At 59.4% G+C, this 17,917-nt stretch overlaps 1 protein-coding gene across 9 annotated transcripts; it reads right to left on the reverse strand.

The window, feature by feature from the left end:
• Window positions 1–241: 241 nt before the first annotated feature.
• Window positions 242–17,017, reverse strand: SLC4A1 (solute carrier family 4 member 1 (Diego blood group)). 9 transcript variants are annotated; one of them, XR_006211311.1, is made up of 21 exons: window positions 16,927–17,016; window positions 13,049–13,276; window positions 12,833–12,923; window positions 11,733–11,794; window positions 10,690–10,930; window positions 10,453–10,588; window positions 9,879–10,002; window positions 9,655–9,739; window positions 9,300–9,502; window positions 8,627–8,831; window positions 8,000–8,212; window positions 7,672–7,820; window positions 7,389–7,583; window positions 6,161–6,334; window positions 5,630–5,719; window positions 5,002–5,168; window positions 4,248–4,501; window positions 2,964–3,133; window positions 2,693–2,869; window positions 1,829–1,983; window positions 242–841 (listed from the first exon to the last, which is right to left on the reverse strand). XR_006211311.1 is itself a non-coding variant. In XM_042967107.1 (20 exons), exons 2-20 carry the CDS (start codon window positions 13,169–13,171, stop codon window positions 1,903–1,905), a joined length of 2,940 nt encoding a protein of 979 aa, XP_042823041.1. In that variant the 5' UTR covers window positions 13,172–13,276; window positions 16,927–17,016; the 3' UTR covers window positions 1,030–1,902. The 9 variants fall into 9 exon arrangements, 8 of the variants coding, with proteins under 8 accessions (XP_042823041.1, XP_042823047.1, XP_042823045.1 ...); XM_042967107.1 differs by lacking the exon at window positions 242–841 and having other exon boundaries at window positions 1,030–1,983; XM_042967113.1 differs by lacking the exon at window positions 242–841 and having other exon boundaries at window positions 1,030–1,983; window positions 10,690–10,870; window positions 16,927–17,015.
• Between the last annotated feature and the right edge of the window lie 900 nt (window positions 17,018–17,917).

The raw sequence follows: 17,917 nt of genomic DNA on the forward strand, positions 1-17,917 counted from the left end.
GTTTTCCCTTGCTCTCTCACCCTCTCACTGGCGGCTGGCCTTCTCCACCCTAAGACTCAGGGCCACCAGTTGTATCCCTCCCCCCAGGACACACCCTGCCACCCCCCAGCCTGGCCCTCCTTGCCCGCACCCTGGGTTACTCTGGGCACCAGCCCCACGGCGTGCGTGCCATGTCCACAGGGTCCGGCCAAGACCCCTTGGACCCCCGACTCTCGGAGGGAAATTGCAGCAAGGCAGTCACTCCACCACAGACGCATTTATTGGCAAAACCTACTCCCAAGCATCAAGGGGAAGGGTGCTAGCAGTGAGGGCGACTTTCTTTCCACTTTCCTGAGCAGTGTTCAAGGAGCAGAAGGAGGGAGGGGGCAGGGACACCCCAGTGAGGATCACAATACCAGCAGCGAAGGTTGATTGAGCGCTTCCTCTGAGGCCTGAGGCCAGGCTGGGCTAAGCAAGCGCTTTACATGCACTGTCTCATTTAAGCCTTACAAGAATCCTACAAGGTAGGTACCCTTATCGTCCCCATTTTACAGATGAGGAAGCTGAGGCATAGAATGGGGAAGTGGTGAGAGGCAGCTGTCAGCCTTCAGGGATGCACCCAAGAGCCTCCCATCGGGCGCCCAAGGCACCTGATTCTCCGTTTCAACCATTTCTCACCGCTTCCAGCTCTTTCCACTCTTTTTATATTTTTGTTTTGTAAAAAAAAAAAAAAAAAAAAAAAAAAAAGATTATGCCCCTATTCTGCAGAGTCCACTGTCTCTTACCCCAATTGGTCAAATCTGGGTTTTCCCCAAGATTCAGCTGGGGTGAGGTTGTGGGCAGTGCGTCTCCAACGGGAGGCCTGGGCATTTGTGTGAAGCCGAAGTACAATGAAAGCTCTTAGAAAATACGCAAACAATAAATTACAAACCTCCCTCCCTCCCCCCCCCCATCTGATCTCACCCCCTCCATCCAAATCTAGCACAGACTCTGCATCACCGCCTCCCGCCCACCCCCCCACCCCCGCCCCCATTCCCCACCCCAGGGCAGAGTCTTTTCTCGGTTGCCCCTGTATCTGCAGGGACCAGGGCCCTCAGTAAGTGTTTGCAGAATGAATGAACACATGACTGAGTGAGAGCATGGGAGGAGGGAGTGAGCACTTAGGAGTCCTGGGTCCCCGCCCTGACTGCTTCTTCACCTGCTCCTTGCCCTCACCAGGACACCTCCCTCTGCCCCAGATGAGAGGGTCCAAGGGATGGGGGTGGGAATAGGGAAGGGGAGTCAGCAGGGGCATCTCTAGGCATGGGAAGGTGGGTAACTAAAGTAGAGCCTAGGGCTCTGGCCTCAGAGTCAGGAGACCTGGTTCAAACCCCAGCTGTACAGCTCAGGAGCTATGTGACCTTGGGCCAGCCTGAAGATACCGTCTGACAGTCCTTTCAAAGTTGACAAGGCTCCTTTTTCACATTTATCTTTGGTCCTCAGTGGCCATCCTGTAGCGTGGGTATTATTATAATTATACCCATTTTACAGAAGAGGAAGCAGAGGCTGGAGGACTTGCCCAAGGTCACACAGCATGCAGGAATTTGAACCTCACCCCCTCCACCTCCCCTGCCACTGCCCCTGTCTGTGCTGGCTGTGAAGACGTTGGTTCGGATCAGAGCCTTCCAGCTTGGGAACCCCACGTGGCAATGTGGCAGCAGGAGGGACTACACAGCGAATTTCCTAATGTGGGCCCTACTGGCCATCTCCAGCCATAAAAGCTGGTTTACTAGTCACTCCTTCCATCCCCACCCACAGCCCCAGGGCTCCAGTTGCTACCCCAGGAGGGACATGAGAGTCTATGAGATACCCATGAACTTCTGCTTTTCCTGGAGAGAGGGGAGGCGGGAAGGTGGAGGGGGCCCTGAGGCCTGGGCCTTCTCCTCACACGGGCATGGGCGCCTCGTTGTATTCATCCTGACCTTCCTCCTCATCAAAGTTCGGCTTGGCATCGTCGGCATCCAGCTGGAGGGTAGAGTAGCAGGAGAGAGGGTAAGCTTCCGGGGAGAGGCGGGGCAGATGAGCCCTCCCCGCCCCCGCCCCCCCCCCCCCCCCCCCCCCCCCCCCCCCCCCCCCCCCGCCCCGGGTGCTGAGAGCGCCTCTGGAGGGAGAGGGCCTGGCTCTCTCTGAACCTTGGACGAGTCATGTCCTGCCCCCTCGGCCCCCAGGTTTGGTCCGGATGAGCGGTGTCCAATGGGCGAGGAGCCCCCGGGGATCCGGTGCCCCGGCAGGAGAAGGCCTACAGAGGGTGGGCAGGGCACCCCTTCGCCAGGACAGCCCCACAGCGACTGTCACATCGTGGAAGCATTCTACTGGAGGAGAGACTCTGTCCAAAATGACTTACAAGACCACAGGACCAGTCCCCCAGCGGTGAGGACAGCTCGTGTGGAACACAGCCCGTGTGCTTCTTAACTCTCTCCAACCCTGCCATTACTTCTGTTACAGGTGAGTAAACCCAAGGCGTAGAGAAAGGAAGCCACTTGTTCCGGGTCAGAAACTAGGATGACGCAAGCCCCAGACCCAGACCTTAACCTCTGCGCCCTTCTGCCTTCCTTTGTTTCCAGACCCGCCCCTCCTATTCTGCCAGCCCCGGGGATGACCCCTCCCTGCCCCCTGCAGCTCTGCGGGGGGTGGGGGGCGCAGGGGAGGGGAGGGGAGGGGAGCAGACACTTACACACTTGAGCTCCAGCTCCCTGAAGATGAGCGGCAGCAGGAGGCGGCGCAGAGGCACCGTGAGAATGAGGATGAAAGGCAGGATCAGTGAGATGGCCTGGAAGGACTTCACGACCCACAGCACCACCAGGCAGATGATCTGGATGCTCGTGAACAAGTGCATGCGCCAGGTCTTCACCTGCGGGCAGAGGCTGGGGTTACCGCCCGCCCTGCCCTGGCACCCCGCAACCCCCCACCCCACTCTGGGCCGGGCCGCCAGGAGGGCTCTGTACCCGCTTGACGTAGGGCACGACCGGGTGGTACTTGGGCGGCTTGAACAGAAGCAATAAGCGGTCAAAGAGCTGGATGCCGCTGAGGGATGTGACCCCCATGTAGAGGAAGATGCCAAACAGCACAGCCAGGGGGATGAGGGACAGGATGGGCCCCATGAGGATAGACACGCCTGCGGGGAGAAGCACACGCTCTTAGCCCCCAGGGGCCCCAGTGGGCCAGAAGCATCAGGGGCTGGGGAACGAAACCATAGGTACCGTATGAAGCCCTCTTAATAGGTATTACCCCCCATTTTACACAACAGTATTAATGCCTGTGCCGCTTTCCAAGCCTCTGACCGGCCCGCCGGGCCCCTCAGACTTCGGCCCACGGCCAACCACTCCCAGCATCGTCCTAATCTTCCCCACCACCTAGCCCCAGGCCCCCGCCCCTCGCCCACCCCGTCCCTCCCCCCCAGGTATTACCCCCATTTTACAGATGGGGAAACAGACCCAGAGAGGGGAAGCAACTTGTCTGCAACCACGCAGCTACTAAGTGGCGGGTCAGGGAGTCAAACTCCTGCCAGCCCAATTTCAAAGCCTTTTCTTTTAGCCTCAGGGGATCACAGAGGTCAGAGAAGCCCAACTTTTCCATCGCTCCAGCCCAGAATGCCTCCAACCCCCTCCACCTATCCAAACCCTGACCCTCCTCCAGCTAACACCAACTTTGCCTCCTTTAAGAAACTTCCCTGGTTCCTCCATCAGTGACCGCGGCGCTGCCCACACTGAGCTCAGCCGGATTCTCAGCTGCTCCAGAACTTGGATCAAACCCCAGTGACCCTCTGTCTTCTCTCCCACCCCAGATAACGCCTGGGGCACTGCCCTTGGGATCAGTCGTAGAACAGCCAAGCTGGAGAGACTTCAGGGGCATCTAATGAACCCTCTCATGGTACAGACCGAGAAACCGAGGCCCAGAGATGAGGAGGGTTACTAAGTTGGCAGCAGGGCAGGGCTGGAACCCACCATTCACTGAACTTCTGTCGGATAAAACTCTGAATGCTGGGTCCTATCTAGAGAAGTCCCCTGCTCCTTCCTCGACTCAGATGTCCGTCTCAGTGCCTTGGGCATTTCCTCCAGAATTCCCTCATGTGGACAACTGACACTGGGAGACACGGGCAGGGGGTACGTCGGGGAGATCTGGCTACAGTGCGGGCAGGGCTGGAGAAGGCACTGGATCCTAACGGGCAGGGGCTGGGGGCCCGGAGCAAGGCCAGAGGGTGGTAGAGAGTGTGGCCAGCCCTTACTCACCCACGAGCACAGCGACCAGGAGCCCGCTGATCCGCTGCTCCCTGACCGATTGGATCTGGGGTGCAGCCCCCGGGGTGCTGTCCTTGACCATGACGGTGAGCGCGTTGGCATGGGTGATGGACCGCACGGTTGTGGCACTGAGCCAGGGCAACCCAAAGAGGGCACCCACACCGCCCATGCCGATAATTAGCAGCAGGTCCAGGTGGAATCCAGAGCCTTTGACCATCTTGCGCTCTGGTTTGCTGATGAGCAGCCTGGCGGGGGGTGGGGGTGAGGTCAGGGGTGAGCAGTGCTCTCGCTTGCCCCCACCTTCTTTGCCCCTCCTTCCTTCTCCATACTTGTGTCCCTCTGTATCTTATTTATCCTGCTGTGTTCATCTCCCTTAGCGTTCCTTGCTCCCCTCCCTCCCACCCCCTCTTGAGAATCCAGACTCTAAGAGTAGAAGTATCTTTAGATATCATCTAGAACGTCTACAAGCAGCTGATGCAGCTGAACTTCAGGGAGCCTCACTGGTACAGGTCCCTTCTGCGTTCTGGCACCTCGTTTTGTCTCCTTTTTCTTAAAAAGCTTCCCCAAATTATACAGTGTCACGTCCCGCAAAACCTGGACCTTCCCCCGCCCCCACTCCTGCTTGTCAGGAGGGCCACAGGTTTGACTGAGACTCGCGCTCAGTCCTCGGGTGTCATGCCTGCCCGGAGCCTGTCGCTTTCCCCGCCTCGGACCCTCCCAGGCTTGGCCCCACCCTGGCTCTCACGTGGTGATCTGGGACTCAAGGAAGATGAGGATGAAAACCAGGAGGGCAGGCAGGATGGAGGCAAACATCATCCAGATGGGGAAAGGCGAATACAAGCCCAGTGGGTGGATGATCCAGCCCCGGACCGAGGAGTTGGACACCGAGAGGCCTTTAGGCACACTGAGTTTCTGTGGGAGGGGGATGCTGGTGAGAACACCGGAGGCAGGGGGCTGGGGGCAGGGAGGCAGGGCCAGCCAGGGTCCTGGGCACTTGGGAACTTACTTATGGTTTGTACCCAGTCACTGCACTAAGCCCTTTACGTACATCTTCTCATTCCCAGCTTTATAGATGAGGAAACAGGATCAAAGAGGTTATGTGGTTTGCCTTGCATCACACAGCTATTTGGTGGCAGAAGTGAGATTCATACTCAGATCTGCCTGGCTAAAGCAGGTTCTTTGGAGTAAAGAGGGAATCTGCCCCAGACCCTTGCTTCAGTCAGAGGGCTCCTGTAGGGCTGTGGGAAGGACTTGGGGCTCTCAGGGGAGGCAGGGATGGGTAGGGGTAGTTCTAGCCGGCTTTGGGTTTGGGAAAGCTATTCTTGGGAGGGGGACACTGGGAGAATGAAATAACAGTGGGGAGAGAGGGTCACCTGGGTATAGGTGTCCTTGACTGAGAAATCCACCAGGACCATGATCAGAATGGAGATGGGAACCCCAAAGTCTCCAATGACCCGTCGCAGCTGAAGGCAGAAATCAGTGGTCAGTACCCGGTTGTTTCCCTACCTCCTCCCTCCCACTCCTGCCCCTTCTTCACCCAGGGCGCCTTGCTTTTCCCAGGGAGTCCATCAACATCTAATGCCCTGTCCTGCACCTCAATGTACCTGCTTCCTTTCTTCTGCCCCTGGCCCAGCCCCACCTCTGGCCCCACAGCTTCTCCATCCCTTTTTTAAGAGCTGTCCTTGGCTCCCCACTAGGTTCTCAGCCTGGGCATGCTAAGAAAGGGAGATGGGCTTGCCTGAAGAGTGGCAGCCTAGATGAGGAGGAGACCAGGGAGGCTTGGAATGGGGAATGGGAATCTAGGGTAAGAAGGAGAGCTAAGGACACTGAGGAACCTAGAGGCATGCTTTGGACTGAGATAGGGCAGTGTAGGCAAGGGCAGGGTGAGGGGAGGGTGTTCTCACCCGGCCGGGGAAGTAGGAGCTGTTCTTGAACTTGCGCAGTATCATGGCTAAGAAGAAGGTGCCAGCCATGAGCACAAGGGAGAGGAGGGCTGTGTTGGGCAGGGGAGCCTGAGGTTTGGGCACTGTTGTCACATTGTAGTCATAATCCTTCTGCAGTGGATGGTCCCGGAAGATCTGCAGCAGAAAACCAAGGCATCCTATTCCCTTTCATCCATCTGTCCATCATCCATTCATCAATCTGCCCATCATCCATCCATCCATCCATCCATCAATCTGTCCATCATCTATCTATCCATCCATCCACCCATCAATCTGTCCGTCATCTATCTATCCATCCATCCACCCATCAATCTGTCCATCATCTATCCATCCATCCACCCATCCATCCATCCATCTATTATCCATCCATCCACTTATCTTCTTCCTCAACTGACAGGGTAACAGAGGGACAATGGGATTCTATAGCTTAGTTTTCAGGAGTAGAGACCAGGCTCAGCTTGGGTGGGGTTAAGCCACGGTGGCAATGAGTACATGTGTGTGTGCACGTGAGCACTCAGGGACTGGGAGACCTGAGAAGGCTGGTGGGCAGGAAACAAATGCCAAGGAGGTTCCTAAAAAGGGCTTCAAAGACTTGGAAACAGAAAGCCCCACCAACGAGCAGAATCAGGGGCAGACACGCATCGTCCACCCTTCCTCCATAGAAAATGCAGATGCAGAGGTGGGCATAGTTTAAGGTGACTGAGGTGAGGAGGCAGGGTGCTCCAACCACAGGCCCTGTGGTTCTTGGGGGTGAGTGTAGAGACGGCATGCAGGACTGGACATGGGCGCACAGAGGCACAGGCACTATGCAGTCACAGCAAGAGTACCAGCCCACAGGGGTCCTGGGGGGCTCAATGTGTTAAGCATCCAAGTCTTGATTTCGGCTCAGGTCATGATCCCAGGGTCGTGAGATTGAGCCCCATGTTGGGTTCCGTGCTGGGTGTGGAGTCTGCTTGGGATTCTCTCTCTCCCTCTGCCCCTCCCCTGCTCACACTCCCTCTCTCCCTCCCTCTCAAAAAAGAGAGCACCGGCCCACAGGCAGCAGATGTCAACAGGAATGCGGTCACGGCCACACACTGTGAAGGTACAGCCGCACGAGTGCCATATGGACACGTGCGCAGCGACACACACGGTCACATGGCGCGTGCACAGAGTCACACGTGCTTGTCGACACTCCCGTGGCCCCTACCTTGATCAGCTTGAAGAAGGTCTCAGAGATAAAGATGAGGGAAATGAGGATGGAGAAGATCTCTTGGGTGTAGCGGGAGATAAACTGGACCAGGAAGCTGCCCTCGAAGGCCACAATGAGCACCACTAGCAGGACGAGCCAGAAGCCGATCCACACGCGGCCCACAATGTACTCCAGGTTGTTACTGCTGCAGAACTGCAAGGGCGGGAGAGGCGGCTGGGTCAGCGGACGGGCCCAGGCACCGTGCGTCAGGCAGGTGGGGTCAGGGCCAGAACAGAGCTACCGAGAAAAAGGCTTCCTCGAACACGAGCAGGGGTCCTGAAAAGCCAACCACCAGCAGCGGCTGAGCCCCGAGCAGGGAGAAGATGACGCCCTGGGCCGCAGTGGAGATGAGCAGCTCCGACACCCCCATGTGGTTAAAGGTCTTTTCTCCTGTGGGTAGAAGTTACAGTGTGGTCAAGGTCAAGAGGTCATTCCCAACGGCCAATAGAGCGTTTCACGGGCAGGCTGGTGCAGGGGCCCCGACCGTCAGATCGGGACGGAAGACAGGGCCGACACGGAGGCCAAAGGGTCAGAGGTGAAGGTGAGGGGGGCCATGTGGAGGCACTGACCCAGGAGGCCGCCGAAGGTGATGGCCGGTGACAGGGCAGCAAAGTAGATGAAGATAACGGTAGCCAGGACCTGGGGGCTGAACGCGTCTGTGATGTCACTCGGGTAGTGGGAGTAGCGGCGCTTGATGTCGCGTACCAGGCCCCCAAAGAACTGGCCTGTCCGTCGTAGAGGGTCTTCCGGGGCACCAGGGACCTCTGGACCCCCATTCAAATCTGCAGTCAAGGACAGGACCGTGGTCACAGGGGGTAACAGCAGGAGGTGTGGGGAGAGAGGAATCAAGGGGAGAATCTTTATTTTTTATGCTCATTTATCTATTTTTTGAGAGAGAAAGAGAGAGAGAGAAGAGAGAGAGAGAGAATCCCAAGCAGGCCCCCAGCCGTGAGCGCAGAGCCCAACAAGGGGCTCAAACTCGCAAACTGTGAGATCATGACCTGAGCTGAAATCAAGAGCCGGACGCCCAGCCCAACCGACTGAGCGACCCAGGAGCCCCGAGGGGAGAATCTTCTGATGGGAAGGGAGTGGCCAAGGAGGCTGGGAGACATGAAGACAGAGAGAGGAGGGGAGGCAGGGTCCCGCAGGGCTGCGCCGGGGGAGCTGAGGGTCTGTGGGGGCTGCAGGGTAGGTACCTAGGCCCTTGTAGAGTCTGGGCTCCTGCCTGACAGTGCCTACTCGTCTCTGCAGCAGCTCTCTCTGCACGGGCACCAGATCGAGCAGGGCCTTCTCTGAGGGGACTTCGGAGGGAGGCAGCACCAGGCTGCAGTCCAGAAACTCCTCCAGGTTTTTCACCAGCTCGTCCCGGCTCTGGGCCAGGTAGGCCTCAATGCGGAACACCTGGGGGCCGGAGAGAGGGTCAGGGCTGCCCGCACCTGCTAGACAAAAGGACCCAAGAGGCCACATTCAGGGCCTCCAGGAACCAGAACCCTCTCCCCCAGCTCCTTCGTGCTAGGAACTGCTTTTCCTGCTGCCCCCCTCACCTTTATGCCCACCACAAAAGGGTTTTGGGGAGGCAGACAGGGCCTCGAGTGGGGAAAGGGGAAAGGAGGCTGGGCCAGACCAGGCCAGACCTAACCCGCTGGAACCGGGTCAGAGTGGCCACACCAGACCAGGCCAGATCAGGCAGGGCTGGGCCAGAGCACGGGAGCCCTGGACTACCTGCCCCTGGCCGCACAGGGTGGAAGCAGCTGGGTTAGACGGCATGTGCCAGACCAGCAGAACTAAAGTGGCCCGGGCCGGTCCAGTGAGTGACGTCAGCGGCCGCCCCGCCTCAGGCTCCCCCGGCCCTCGCCAGCCCCTCCTCACCTTCTCCGACATGAGGGTGGCAGCAGCCCGCCCCAGCTGGGTGTAGTCGATGCGGGGGACCTCAGGTCCCAGCAGCACGAAGAGGAAGCGCACGGGCACTTGGAGCCGCACGGCCTCCTCCAGCAACGGGGCCTCCTCCAGTGAAGAGGCCTCCTTCAGCCGCACGAAGCCCAGCACGGGGCGTGCCAGGAACTGCGCTCGGCCTGCGAGGGGAAGGGGTGACGGGGTGGGGGGTGGGGTGGTCAGGCCAGGCTGAGGGGGGGCTGCTGGGGCCGGGCTCAGGGAGACGAAGGCTGGGCCGGGCCGGGAGGCAGAAGCAGGGGGTGCGGAGGGAAAGGGGGCACCAGCTCCTTACCCACTAGCACCAGGGTGGCCTCCGAATCTGGGGGTATCTTTTCCAGAATTCCAGATGCTGAGTGTTCTTCTATGTCTTTCTCTCCCTGTTGGAAGGAGGGTGGTGAGGGGACGCCTCTGGCCACTCTGAGCATCCAGCCCCCTCCTTCCCTAACCACTGTCATGTCTCTGCATGTTCAGGTTGGGAGCTCTCCAGCGCTCCCCTCACCCCTGGTACAGCCTCACCTTACAGAAGAGCTTCGTCTCTAACGAGGGCTGCTGCTGGGAAAGCAGAGGCTCTGAGGGGTTCCCAGAACTCGTCACAACTGTGGGCTTCATACCCCCCAAGTCCTCCAGGTCTCTGGCATGGCTGCAGGAAACACAGGGGACGCGGACTGAGAGAGCTGTTCGGGCCGGGCTGTTAATAGCGTGGAGACCCGTGGTGGGAGGGATCAAGCGGGGCTCCCCAGTGACCAGACTAGAGAAACCCCGGGGCAGGAAGACAATCGGCCTCCTGTGGAAGGACGGGGGTGGATGCCAGCGGGTGGCCTCCGTCTGGAAGGACGAGGTGGGGCCAGGAGGGATGGAGGGAAGGGCCTTGAGAGCCTCGCCTCCTGAGGACCAGTAGCCCCCCAGATCTGGGCATGAAGACATGGTCACCCCCCCAAGAGGTGTCCGAGGCAGGAGCCATCGTGGAGAAAAGTGGGCCCTGGTCCGGTGGGGGAGGGGCCACCCGGGCCTCTAGGGAGAGCTCGGGGCAGGCGGGCCGGGGAGGTGGGCCTTTTGGCTGTGGAGTCCAGGTCCTGGCAGGCAGGGGCACCTGTGCTGGAGCAGCAGGATCCGGAGCAGTGTCTCTCGGTCGTCAGGCCGGATCAGATCCTCGTAGATAAACCTGTCCAGCAGCTGGTTGGCCACCCCCGCCAGGGAAGTCTCTGGCAGGTCCAGGAGGACAGCACCTGCAAGGGGTGGTGGGGTGAGCCGGGTGGCGGGACGTTGGCCCTCCTCCCCTCCACCGAGCCGTAGGTGCAGGGTCGCAGAGGCACCCGGCAGGGCTCACCCTTGGCAAAGGCTCTCTGCAGCTCCAGGAGGCTCCGGAAGGTGAGGTAGGACAGGTGCGGGCAGCCCCAGGTCCCGTCTTCCCCCAGGTTCTCCTCCAGCCGCATCCAGTGCGCGACCTCCACCCACCGCAGCTCTTGGTTCTTCCCATCCATCACCAGCTCGTGCAACTCCACATAGACCTGCAGCCCCACAGGCCTGAGTTCGTCTCCGGGGCCCGGAGCAGCGCCCTGGGGAGAAGACTGGCAGCCCGGGACATGGGGGACACTCAGCAGGCTCTGAGGGATGTCTGGGGGAGGCCCGGGGTCCTGGGAGGCCTGGCAGACCCCGAGCTCAGGAGGGGGACCGGCAGGAGCAGCAGCCTGGGCGTGTCGAGCGAGGCAGCAAGTGTGGGGAAGGGTACAGCCCACAGCCCTGGCTCTATTCCCCGACTCCCTGACCGGCCTCCTCACCCCATCTCAGAGGCATTTGGAGAACCTCCGGACCAAAAGGGGTGCTAGAGAGGACACCTGGGAGGAAAAGGAGAAAGGAGGACTTCGGGGTCATCGGGTGGATCTCCTGCCTTCAAGACTGTTGAGTGGGCTCGGCATGCCCTTCCCTGTCCTTGGGGCCAGAGGACCACTCCCTGGAGCCTCGCTGAGGGCAGACCCAACTTCCCAAGCAGCTAGACAGTCTGCTGCCCAGCAGGGAAGTGCGGGGCCTGGCGGCCCTGGGCCGAGGGGGCACGTGTGTAATTCTGTGCTTCCCCAGGGAGCACATGACAGCCTGGCCAGAGGGTCTGGGAGGGCAGGTCCCCAGCAGTTACTTTATCTCTGCCCAGGGCTCTCCCTGCTCAGTGGAAGAAGGCCCCGGGCACCCCATCAGCGAGGGGTGTCCTCTCCCATTCTGCCAATTTCCCGGGGTGCCCACTCCTTCTCTACCTGTTGGTGGGGTTCGCCGATACTAAAGCTGTGTCTGTCCTTCTTCACCTCCCTTCCCCTGGTAGAAGGGCAGGTCCCACGGGCAACACAGAAAAGAGAATTGGGGGAGCCCAGGGGTCCTCACCTCGTGGGTCTCTGGGTACAATGTGATGTGATAATCTGTGGCTGTCGGCTCGGCTTCGTGAGCTGAAAACCCGGAGGCCAGTTAGGGTTGCCCCCAGATAATGCCCCCCTCGGGGTCGTCCTGCACCCCCCCCCCGTGAGCCTCAGCGCAGCAAGCCTCCCTCCCTTTGCCGCTGGGCAGGACCGGGGTGCCCGCACCCCACCCACCCCACCCCTGCTGCTCCACGGGCTGTGGCCCCCCGTGTGTCCGTTCTTGGCCCGGCCTGGCTCTGTCATTCCCCGTCCAAGCATGGTGGACGACCCTTGAGACTCATCTTCAGCGGTGACAGAGAGGGTCACCTCCGAGGTACAGGGTCCTGAGCAGCAAATCTCAGGATTCTCCTAGGATCGCCCTCCTCTCCCATCACCTTCTGGGACCAGGTTCCCTACCTTCCTCCCTCCAGCCTCAGCAATCCCACCCACCCCAAAACTCCTCACCGTCTCCAGGTGGAGCACTGGGAGCCAGGGTGGGCTCTACCTTATATAGCCCCCACCCCCCCACCCCTCTCCCAGCCCACATTTCTCAGAGGGGCCTCTTATCTTCCATACCAATTGCCAGCACTTAAGTCCTGTTGACGGTAAACAGGTCCCCACCTGGGGCTCCCCAACCGAGACCTTGACAGGGCCAGGAAGGTTTCCTGGTGTCTCTCTGCCCTGGGAGGGTCCCCACGGCCCCCCATTTCTCAGGACCTCTAGACCCCCAAACAGAACGATGCTCTCAGGACAGACCCGGTGCCTGGCCAAGAAGTCAGCCTTGGATGGGCACAGGTGGCCTGTGGGCTCCCGCCCTTGTCCCAGACAGGCTTGGCTGCCCTGTCCCAAATCGAAAGGCCTGGCCATGGGTGACTGGTTCTGCCCGGCCCCCACCCCACCCCACCCCCGCAGTCACCCCCTGTGATCATTTCAAACAAAACTCTGTTTATCCTTCAATCAGCCAGGATTGTGGGGAAACTGGCCCTGGGGCTGGGGAGGTAGTGGAGAAGGGAGAAGGCATGTTGCCCACCCGTCTCTGTCTGGGGCTCAGCACCTCATCCCAACAAGACAAAGAGAGACGGGGCTCACCCACTGGCTCCTCCACCTGAAACACGGGGACGTCTGGGTCTTCATAGTCCTCCTGTTCTAGAGTGATCTCCAGCTCCTCTTCATAGTCATCCTGTGGGAAGTGGCCATCAGGGCTGGGCTGTGAAGGGCTTCTCCAGCCACCACGAAGGGAGGGGTCCAGGGCGGGGTTCCCAGAGCCCCGAGGTAGGAGCCCTGCAGGTACCACGAAAGACTCACCAGCCGCTCCCCCATGGTGCTGTCCAGATTTCCTATTTGTCTGCGGTGATCTGCGCTCCCAACATAACCCACACTGCTGGTCCCTGCAGTGGGGCAGCACAGGCTGAGTGAGACACAGGGCATCCCGGAGTCTTCTGACCCCCGCCCCCAGAGGAGGCTACATTTGAGTGGAGGGGGATCCCATGTGTTGGGAGACAGTGGGCTCAGGGGAAGAAGTGTCGGAGGGGCCTGGAGGAAGGAGCTAGATTTGTAGGTTGAGGGCGGGTGCACGGGGGGGCCAGGAGAGATGGGGCAGGTAGAGGAAGCTTGGCTGGCATTGATCAAAGGGCGTTTGAGAGGATGGAGGGCCTTCAGGTTCAACTCCTTCCTTCGGCCACCAGTCCTCACCTGGCTTCTTTTCCTGTCCATCCTCAGGACTTAGCCAACTCCGGGGACATGACCTGTTTCTTCTTCAAGGAGCTTAGCTCCCCTGACAGTCTTCACAACATACCCTCTTCGGCCAGAAACAGCTACTTTCTGCTGGGCATGGGGCTGTAGCGTCCTTGGGAGTGGCTCACGGGTGCTGAATGACATGGCCCTGTTTCTCTCCCCCACTCCATCTCTCATACTCGCTCCCCACCTATCCCGTTGGCCTTACGAGCCCTTTCCTGCCCCAGGGCCTTTGCACATGCAATTGCCCGCATCCCAGGTGCCCCTCCCCCACACCTCATCCCTTCCCACATCTCAGCTCTTCAGATTCCCTTCCTGACCACCCTGCCATTCACTGACCCGATCTGTCACTTTCTGGTCGTTTGATTCATTTATATATACCTCAGTTGAGGATGCCTCTAGTAGGGAAGCCACTCGAGTGCCAAGATCTATGTCTCAGTCCCTCCCTACTCAGTCTCCGCTAATCCCCTACTCCTAGAAGAATGGTTGCCACCAATAAATAAGTTTTGGATGAATGTAAAGCGTGGCTCCGCCCTGCAGGCTTGTGCCTCTGGGACTGGGGAGTCAGGATGCCTGGGACTCGGCCAAGAGACGGCTGAGCCCCGCGCCTCCATTTGCTCAGTTGCGGCTCTGGCAGAGAGGGAGGCATGGTCACTCCAGGAATGTGAGGACCAGCCCCAGGGGAGCACAGAGGTCCCCTAGGGTGGCCCCGGACTGGGCGTGGAGGGGCTCCCTTTCCCCCTCACCCACTGAAGCCCTGGGTGTTGCGACAACGGCGATTCGGGTCAGGTCGACAAACATGCCCGCTCCGTGCCCGCACGGAGCTGAGATGAACAAGACAACTGTCCCTCCCCTCGAGAAGCTCCCGGCCCTGACTGGGACCGCAAACTGGGAACGCGTGACAGGCTGAGGGCGCCGGGAGATAACGAGTCCCCCAGACAAACAAGAGATGAGCAGAACGTGTCGGGGGCCAAGGATCGTAGGGCAGGACGAAGGGTAGGAAGGACCTGCGGGTGGGGTTGGGGGTGGGGTGGCTCCAAGGAGGGGGACCCTGGGGCTGGGCCGAGAAGCTCTGAAGGACCTGAAGGGCTGAGAGGTGGGGAAGGACAGTCCGGGTCTGAGGAGTGGCTGCCCAAAGTGCAGAGCTGGGACCGTGCCAGACAAGGCTGAGGGAAGAGGGCAGGGAGGGTACACAGAGAGAATGGGACAGAGAAGTTTCTTTCCGAGGAGTGGGTGGTGCTGGGGTCCCAAGAGATAGGGAGAGGGCATGACAGAGGCCCGCCAGACTGAGAAAGGCAGGGGTCCCTGCCTCGCGGTGGTGGTAGGAGAGGTGATGACCAGGGCACGGCCCTTGAGGACCCTTGTCACACAGCTTTTTCTCTCCCTCTCCTGTCCCTCTCTTTCCTCTTCTCCCATCTTTGTTTCCTTCCTCCCTTCTCTGGCCTTGCCCCGACCTGGGCCTCAGATCCCTAGCAGTCTCAAGGGTATTAAGCCTTAGGGGCTAAAAGTCCCACGTGTGAGGCTGGGACTGTGGCCTCCATTTCTTTTTTTTTTTTTTTTATTTAAATTTTTTTTTTTTCAACGTTTTTAATTTATTTTTGGGACAGAGGGAGACAGAGCATGAACGGGGGAGGGGCAGAGAGAGAGGGAGACACAGAATCGGAAACAGGCTGCAGGCTCCGAGCCATCAGCCCAGAGCCTGATGCGGGGCTCGAACTCACGGACCGCGAGATCGTGACCTGGCTGAAGTCGGACGCTTAACCGACTGCGCCACCCAGGCGCCCCTGTGGCCTCCATTTCTGAGAAGTGGGTTGGTCCGAGGGGCCGTACAGAGCCACAGGAAGCAGCCTGTCTGCCACTGACTGGCCGAATAGCCTTGGGCAGCCCCCAGCCTCTCTTCAGGCCTCAGTCATCCCATCTGTACAATGGGAGGGCCTTCCGGCCAGGGTTCTGAGACCTCAGTGAGACAGAAGAGAGGAGAACGGGGGTGATTTGAACACATCTGGGGCCTTACAGGGTGCACCCATGACCCAGATTGCTGGTCCCACTAGGCCCAGTCACCCCCCGCAGCTGCCGGTCTCGCACTGATAAGAGCCTGGAACCCGATCCCTGCCCTGTGTCTGGAAACTCCCCAAACACCTGGCCGTCCAACCAGCCAGGGCAAGGCCAGATAACGGTGAGCAGGGCATCTGGAGCCCAGGAGGTGGAGCACAGCTGGCAGAGGCTGGGGTCGGGGATGGGGCAGGGTGGGGGGTTGACCAGATGATATAGGGAGGGCTCCCTGGTGGCATAGCACTGCCTTTGTGTAATCGCCCCCACACTGCACAGAGCTGTACTGCCTTATCTCCTACAGTCCCCAAACTACTCTGTGAAATGGGTAATGTCATTAACCCCGTTTTACAGATGAGAAAGCTGAGGTTCAGGAGGGTTAACTTGTTTTGGTCCTATGGTAGGTAGGTATCAGAGGCGGGTTTAAACCCTGGCCCAGCTGACTCCAGCCACATCTCTAGCCATCATGCTGAGCTGCCTCCTAGAAGAGAAAACAGCTCTAAGCTGTTCAGCACTAGTGGTTAAGAGCGTGAACCCCGCAGTCAGACTGCCTGGGTTCAGATCCTAGCCCTGCCACTGCCTGCGTGACCTCGGGCAAGTGACTCAACCTCTCTGTGCCTTGGTTTCCTCACCTGTAAAGTGGGGGTGATATTGATACCTACCTTATAAGCCTGTTGTAGCACTGAGTTAAGTTGATCTACGTAAAGCACTTAGAATAACGTCTGACACACAAAGAGCTCAGTGTACAAGTTTGCTGTCATTATCACTGAGACTGGGGATCAAGGTCAGACTTGCTTTCTTCACCTATGTCTCTGATTTTCCTTCAATTCCCATGGAATTAGCCTAAATGCTTTGAGATCCTTGGGTGATGGGGGACTCCTCCTTTCCCCGCAAACACTCTCTAGGATGGGCCCGGTGCCGGGTCTGCCTGGTCGACTCCCCTGCAAGCATCCCATACGGGAAGCACTGTCATTGGCCAACTTTCCTCGCAAGAGGGAGATCGGATGGCCTGTACATCCCCACACGTGGAGGAAAGAGGGAGCTGGGCTGTAAGACCGGTGGGAGTGGTAAATAGGAGCCTGACAAGGACCCACACTTGGAGGGGGGGGGATCAGATTTGCCCCCCACCCCCACCCCAGCCACACGCCTCTGCTGCTACGTGCCAGTCTCTTTTTCCTAACACCTGCAGCCCTGTGCTCTCCGGCTGTAGGTGCCAATGGGCTTGTGCCCTTAGGGGTAACAACACATATCCTACGTTCTCAACCCACCCACCCACACCGCCCCCCCCTTGGAGGTTGGGTGCCTGTGCCCACCTAGACACAGATTCAGGCTGTGCACCTGCAGAAGCCCTCGGGACAGGTGCCGCAGGCCACCCCCCAGCCCCTCCCGGCCCTGCTTACCTGCTCACGAGCCTCGGGGTCCCTCAGCGAACTCCTGAAGCCACCGGTGTTCTCTGCAACCAGCCGAGCTCACACCTGCTCTAACAGCACCAGGTCCTGGCTCCCAAACCCCTGACTCATGCCCCCGCCTCCTAATCTGCCCGCCCCACGGTCCCGGGAGCCCCTTCCCACCCCCCGCCCGGCTCCTTCTGGGTGCCCAGTAAACAGAGTTATCTCTTACACACATCTGGACAGCTGTGAGTCTGGCCCACCCCACCCCAGCCAGCTAGCCCCCAGGGCCGCCTGATGCCCTCCTGGCTCTCAAGGACTCTCCTGGGTCTTCCTTCGTGGACCAAGGTCGGATGGCTGGCTTCTCGAGCTCCCAGCCTCATAGCAGGTCTGCCCCAGCTTCTGGATGCCCCTGTCCTGCATCTGTCCGCCCTCGCTCTGGCCAGATTCCTCTGCTCCGGCCCCAAGATGCATGGGAGCCTTCTCTCTTCTCTCTTGGCTCAGAACTTGCTCTTGCTCTATGGCCTTGCCCACAGGGACCTGCTCAGTGTACACAGGGTCCAGGCAGCCCCCTCCCCTTCTTGCCCCGGACGAGGGCTCCCTAGCCACCCTCTTTCCCCAAGACCCTGGATGGCACCGAAGAGCCGGCCCCTGGATGCTAAAACTCTGCCATTCAGTCAACCTGAAACAATGTCAGGTCAACAAAAACAACCTTCCCCACACAGAGCTCCTAGCTCACAAAGCCCCAATGTCTGGGCACACTGGTTCCTCTGTCGGCAGCCTGGCCCAGGCCCCCGGGCCAGAGCAACCTGCATTCTCGGCCCCCGCCGTGCCCCTGCCCACACCCCACCCCCCAGCAGGGCTGCCTCTGCTCCTGGGGGTGCTGGGGCCAGTCACCTGTTCCCGGGCTCTGGTTGCTAAAGAAGCAGAGACTGAAAGATGAGTTCAGATTGGCACGAATGAAGAGAGGCTTGAAAGCAGACAAAAAGGGGCGTTTGTAGAT

The sequence above is a fragment of the Panthera tigris genome, chromosome E1 (genome assembly GCF_018350195.1).
Source record: "Panthera tigris isolate Pti1 chromosome E1, P.tigris_Pti1_mat1.1, whole genome shotgun sequence".
Classification (NCBI taxonomy): Eukaryota; Metazoa; Chordata; class Mammalia; order Carnivora; family Felidae; genus Panthera; species Panthera tigris.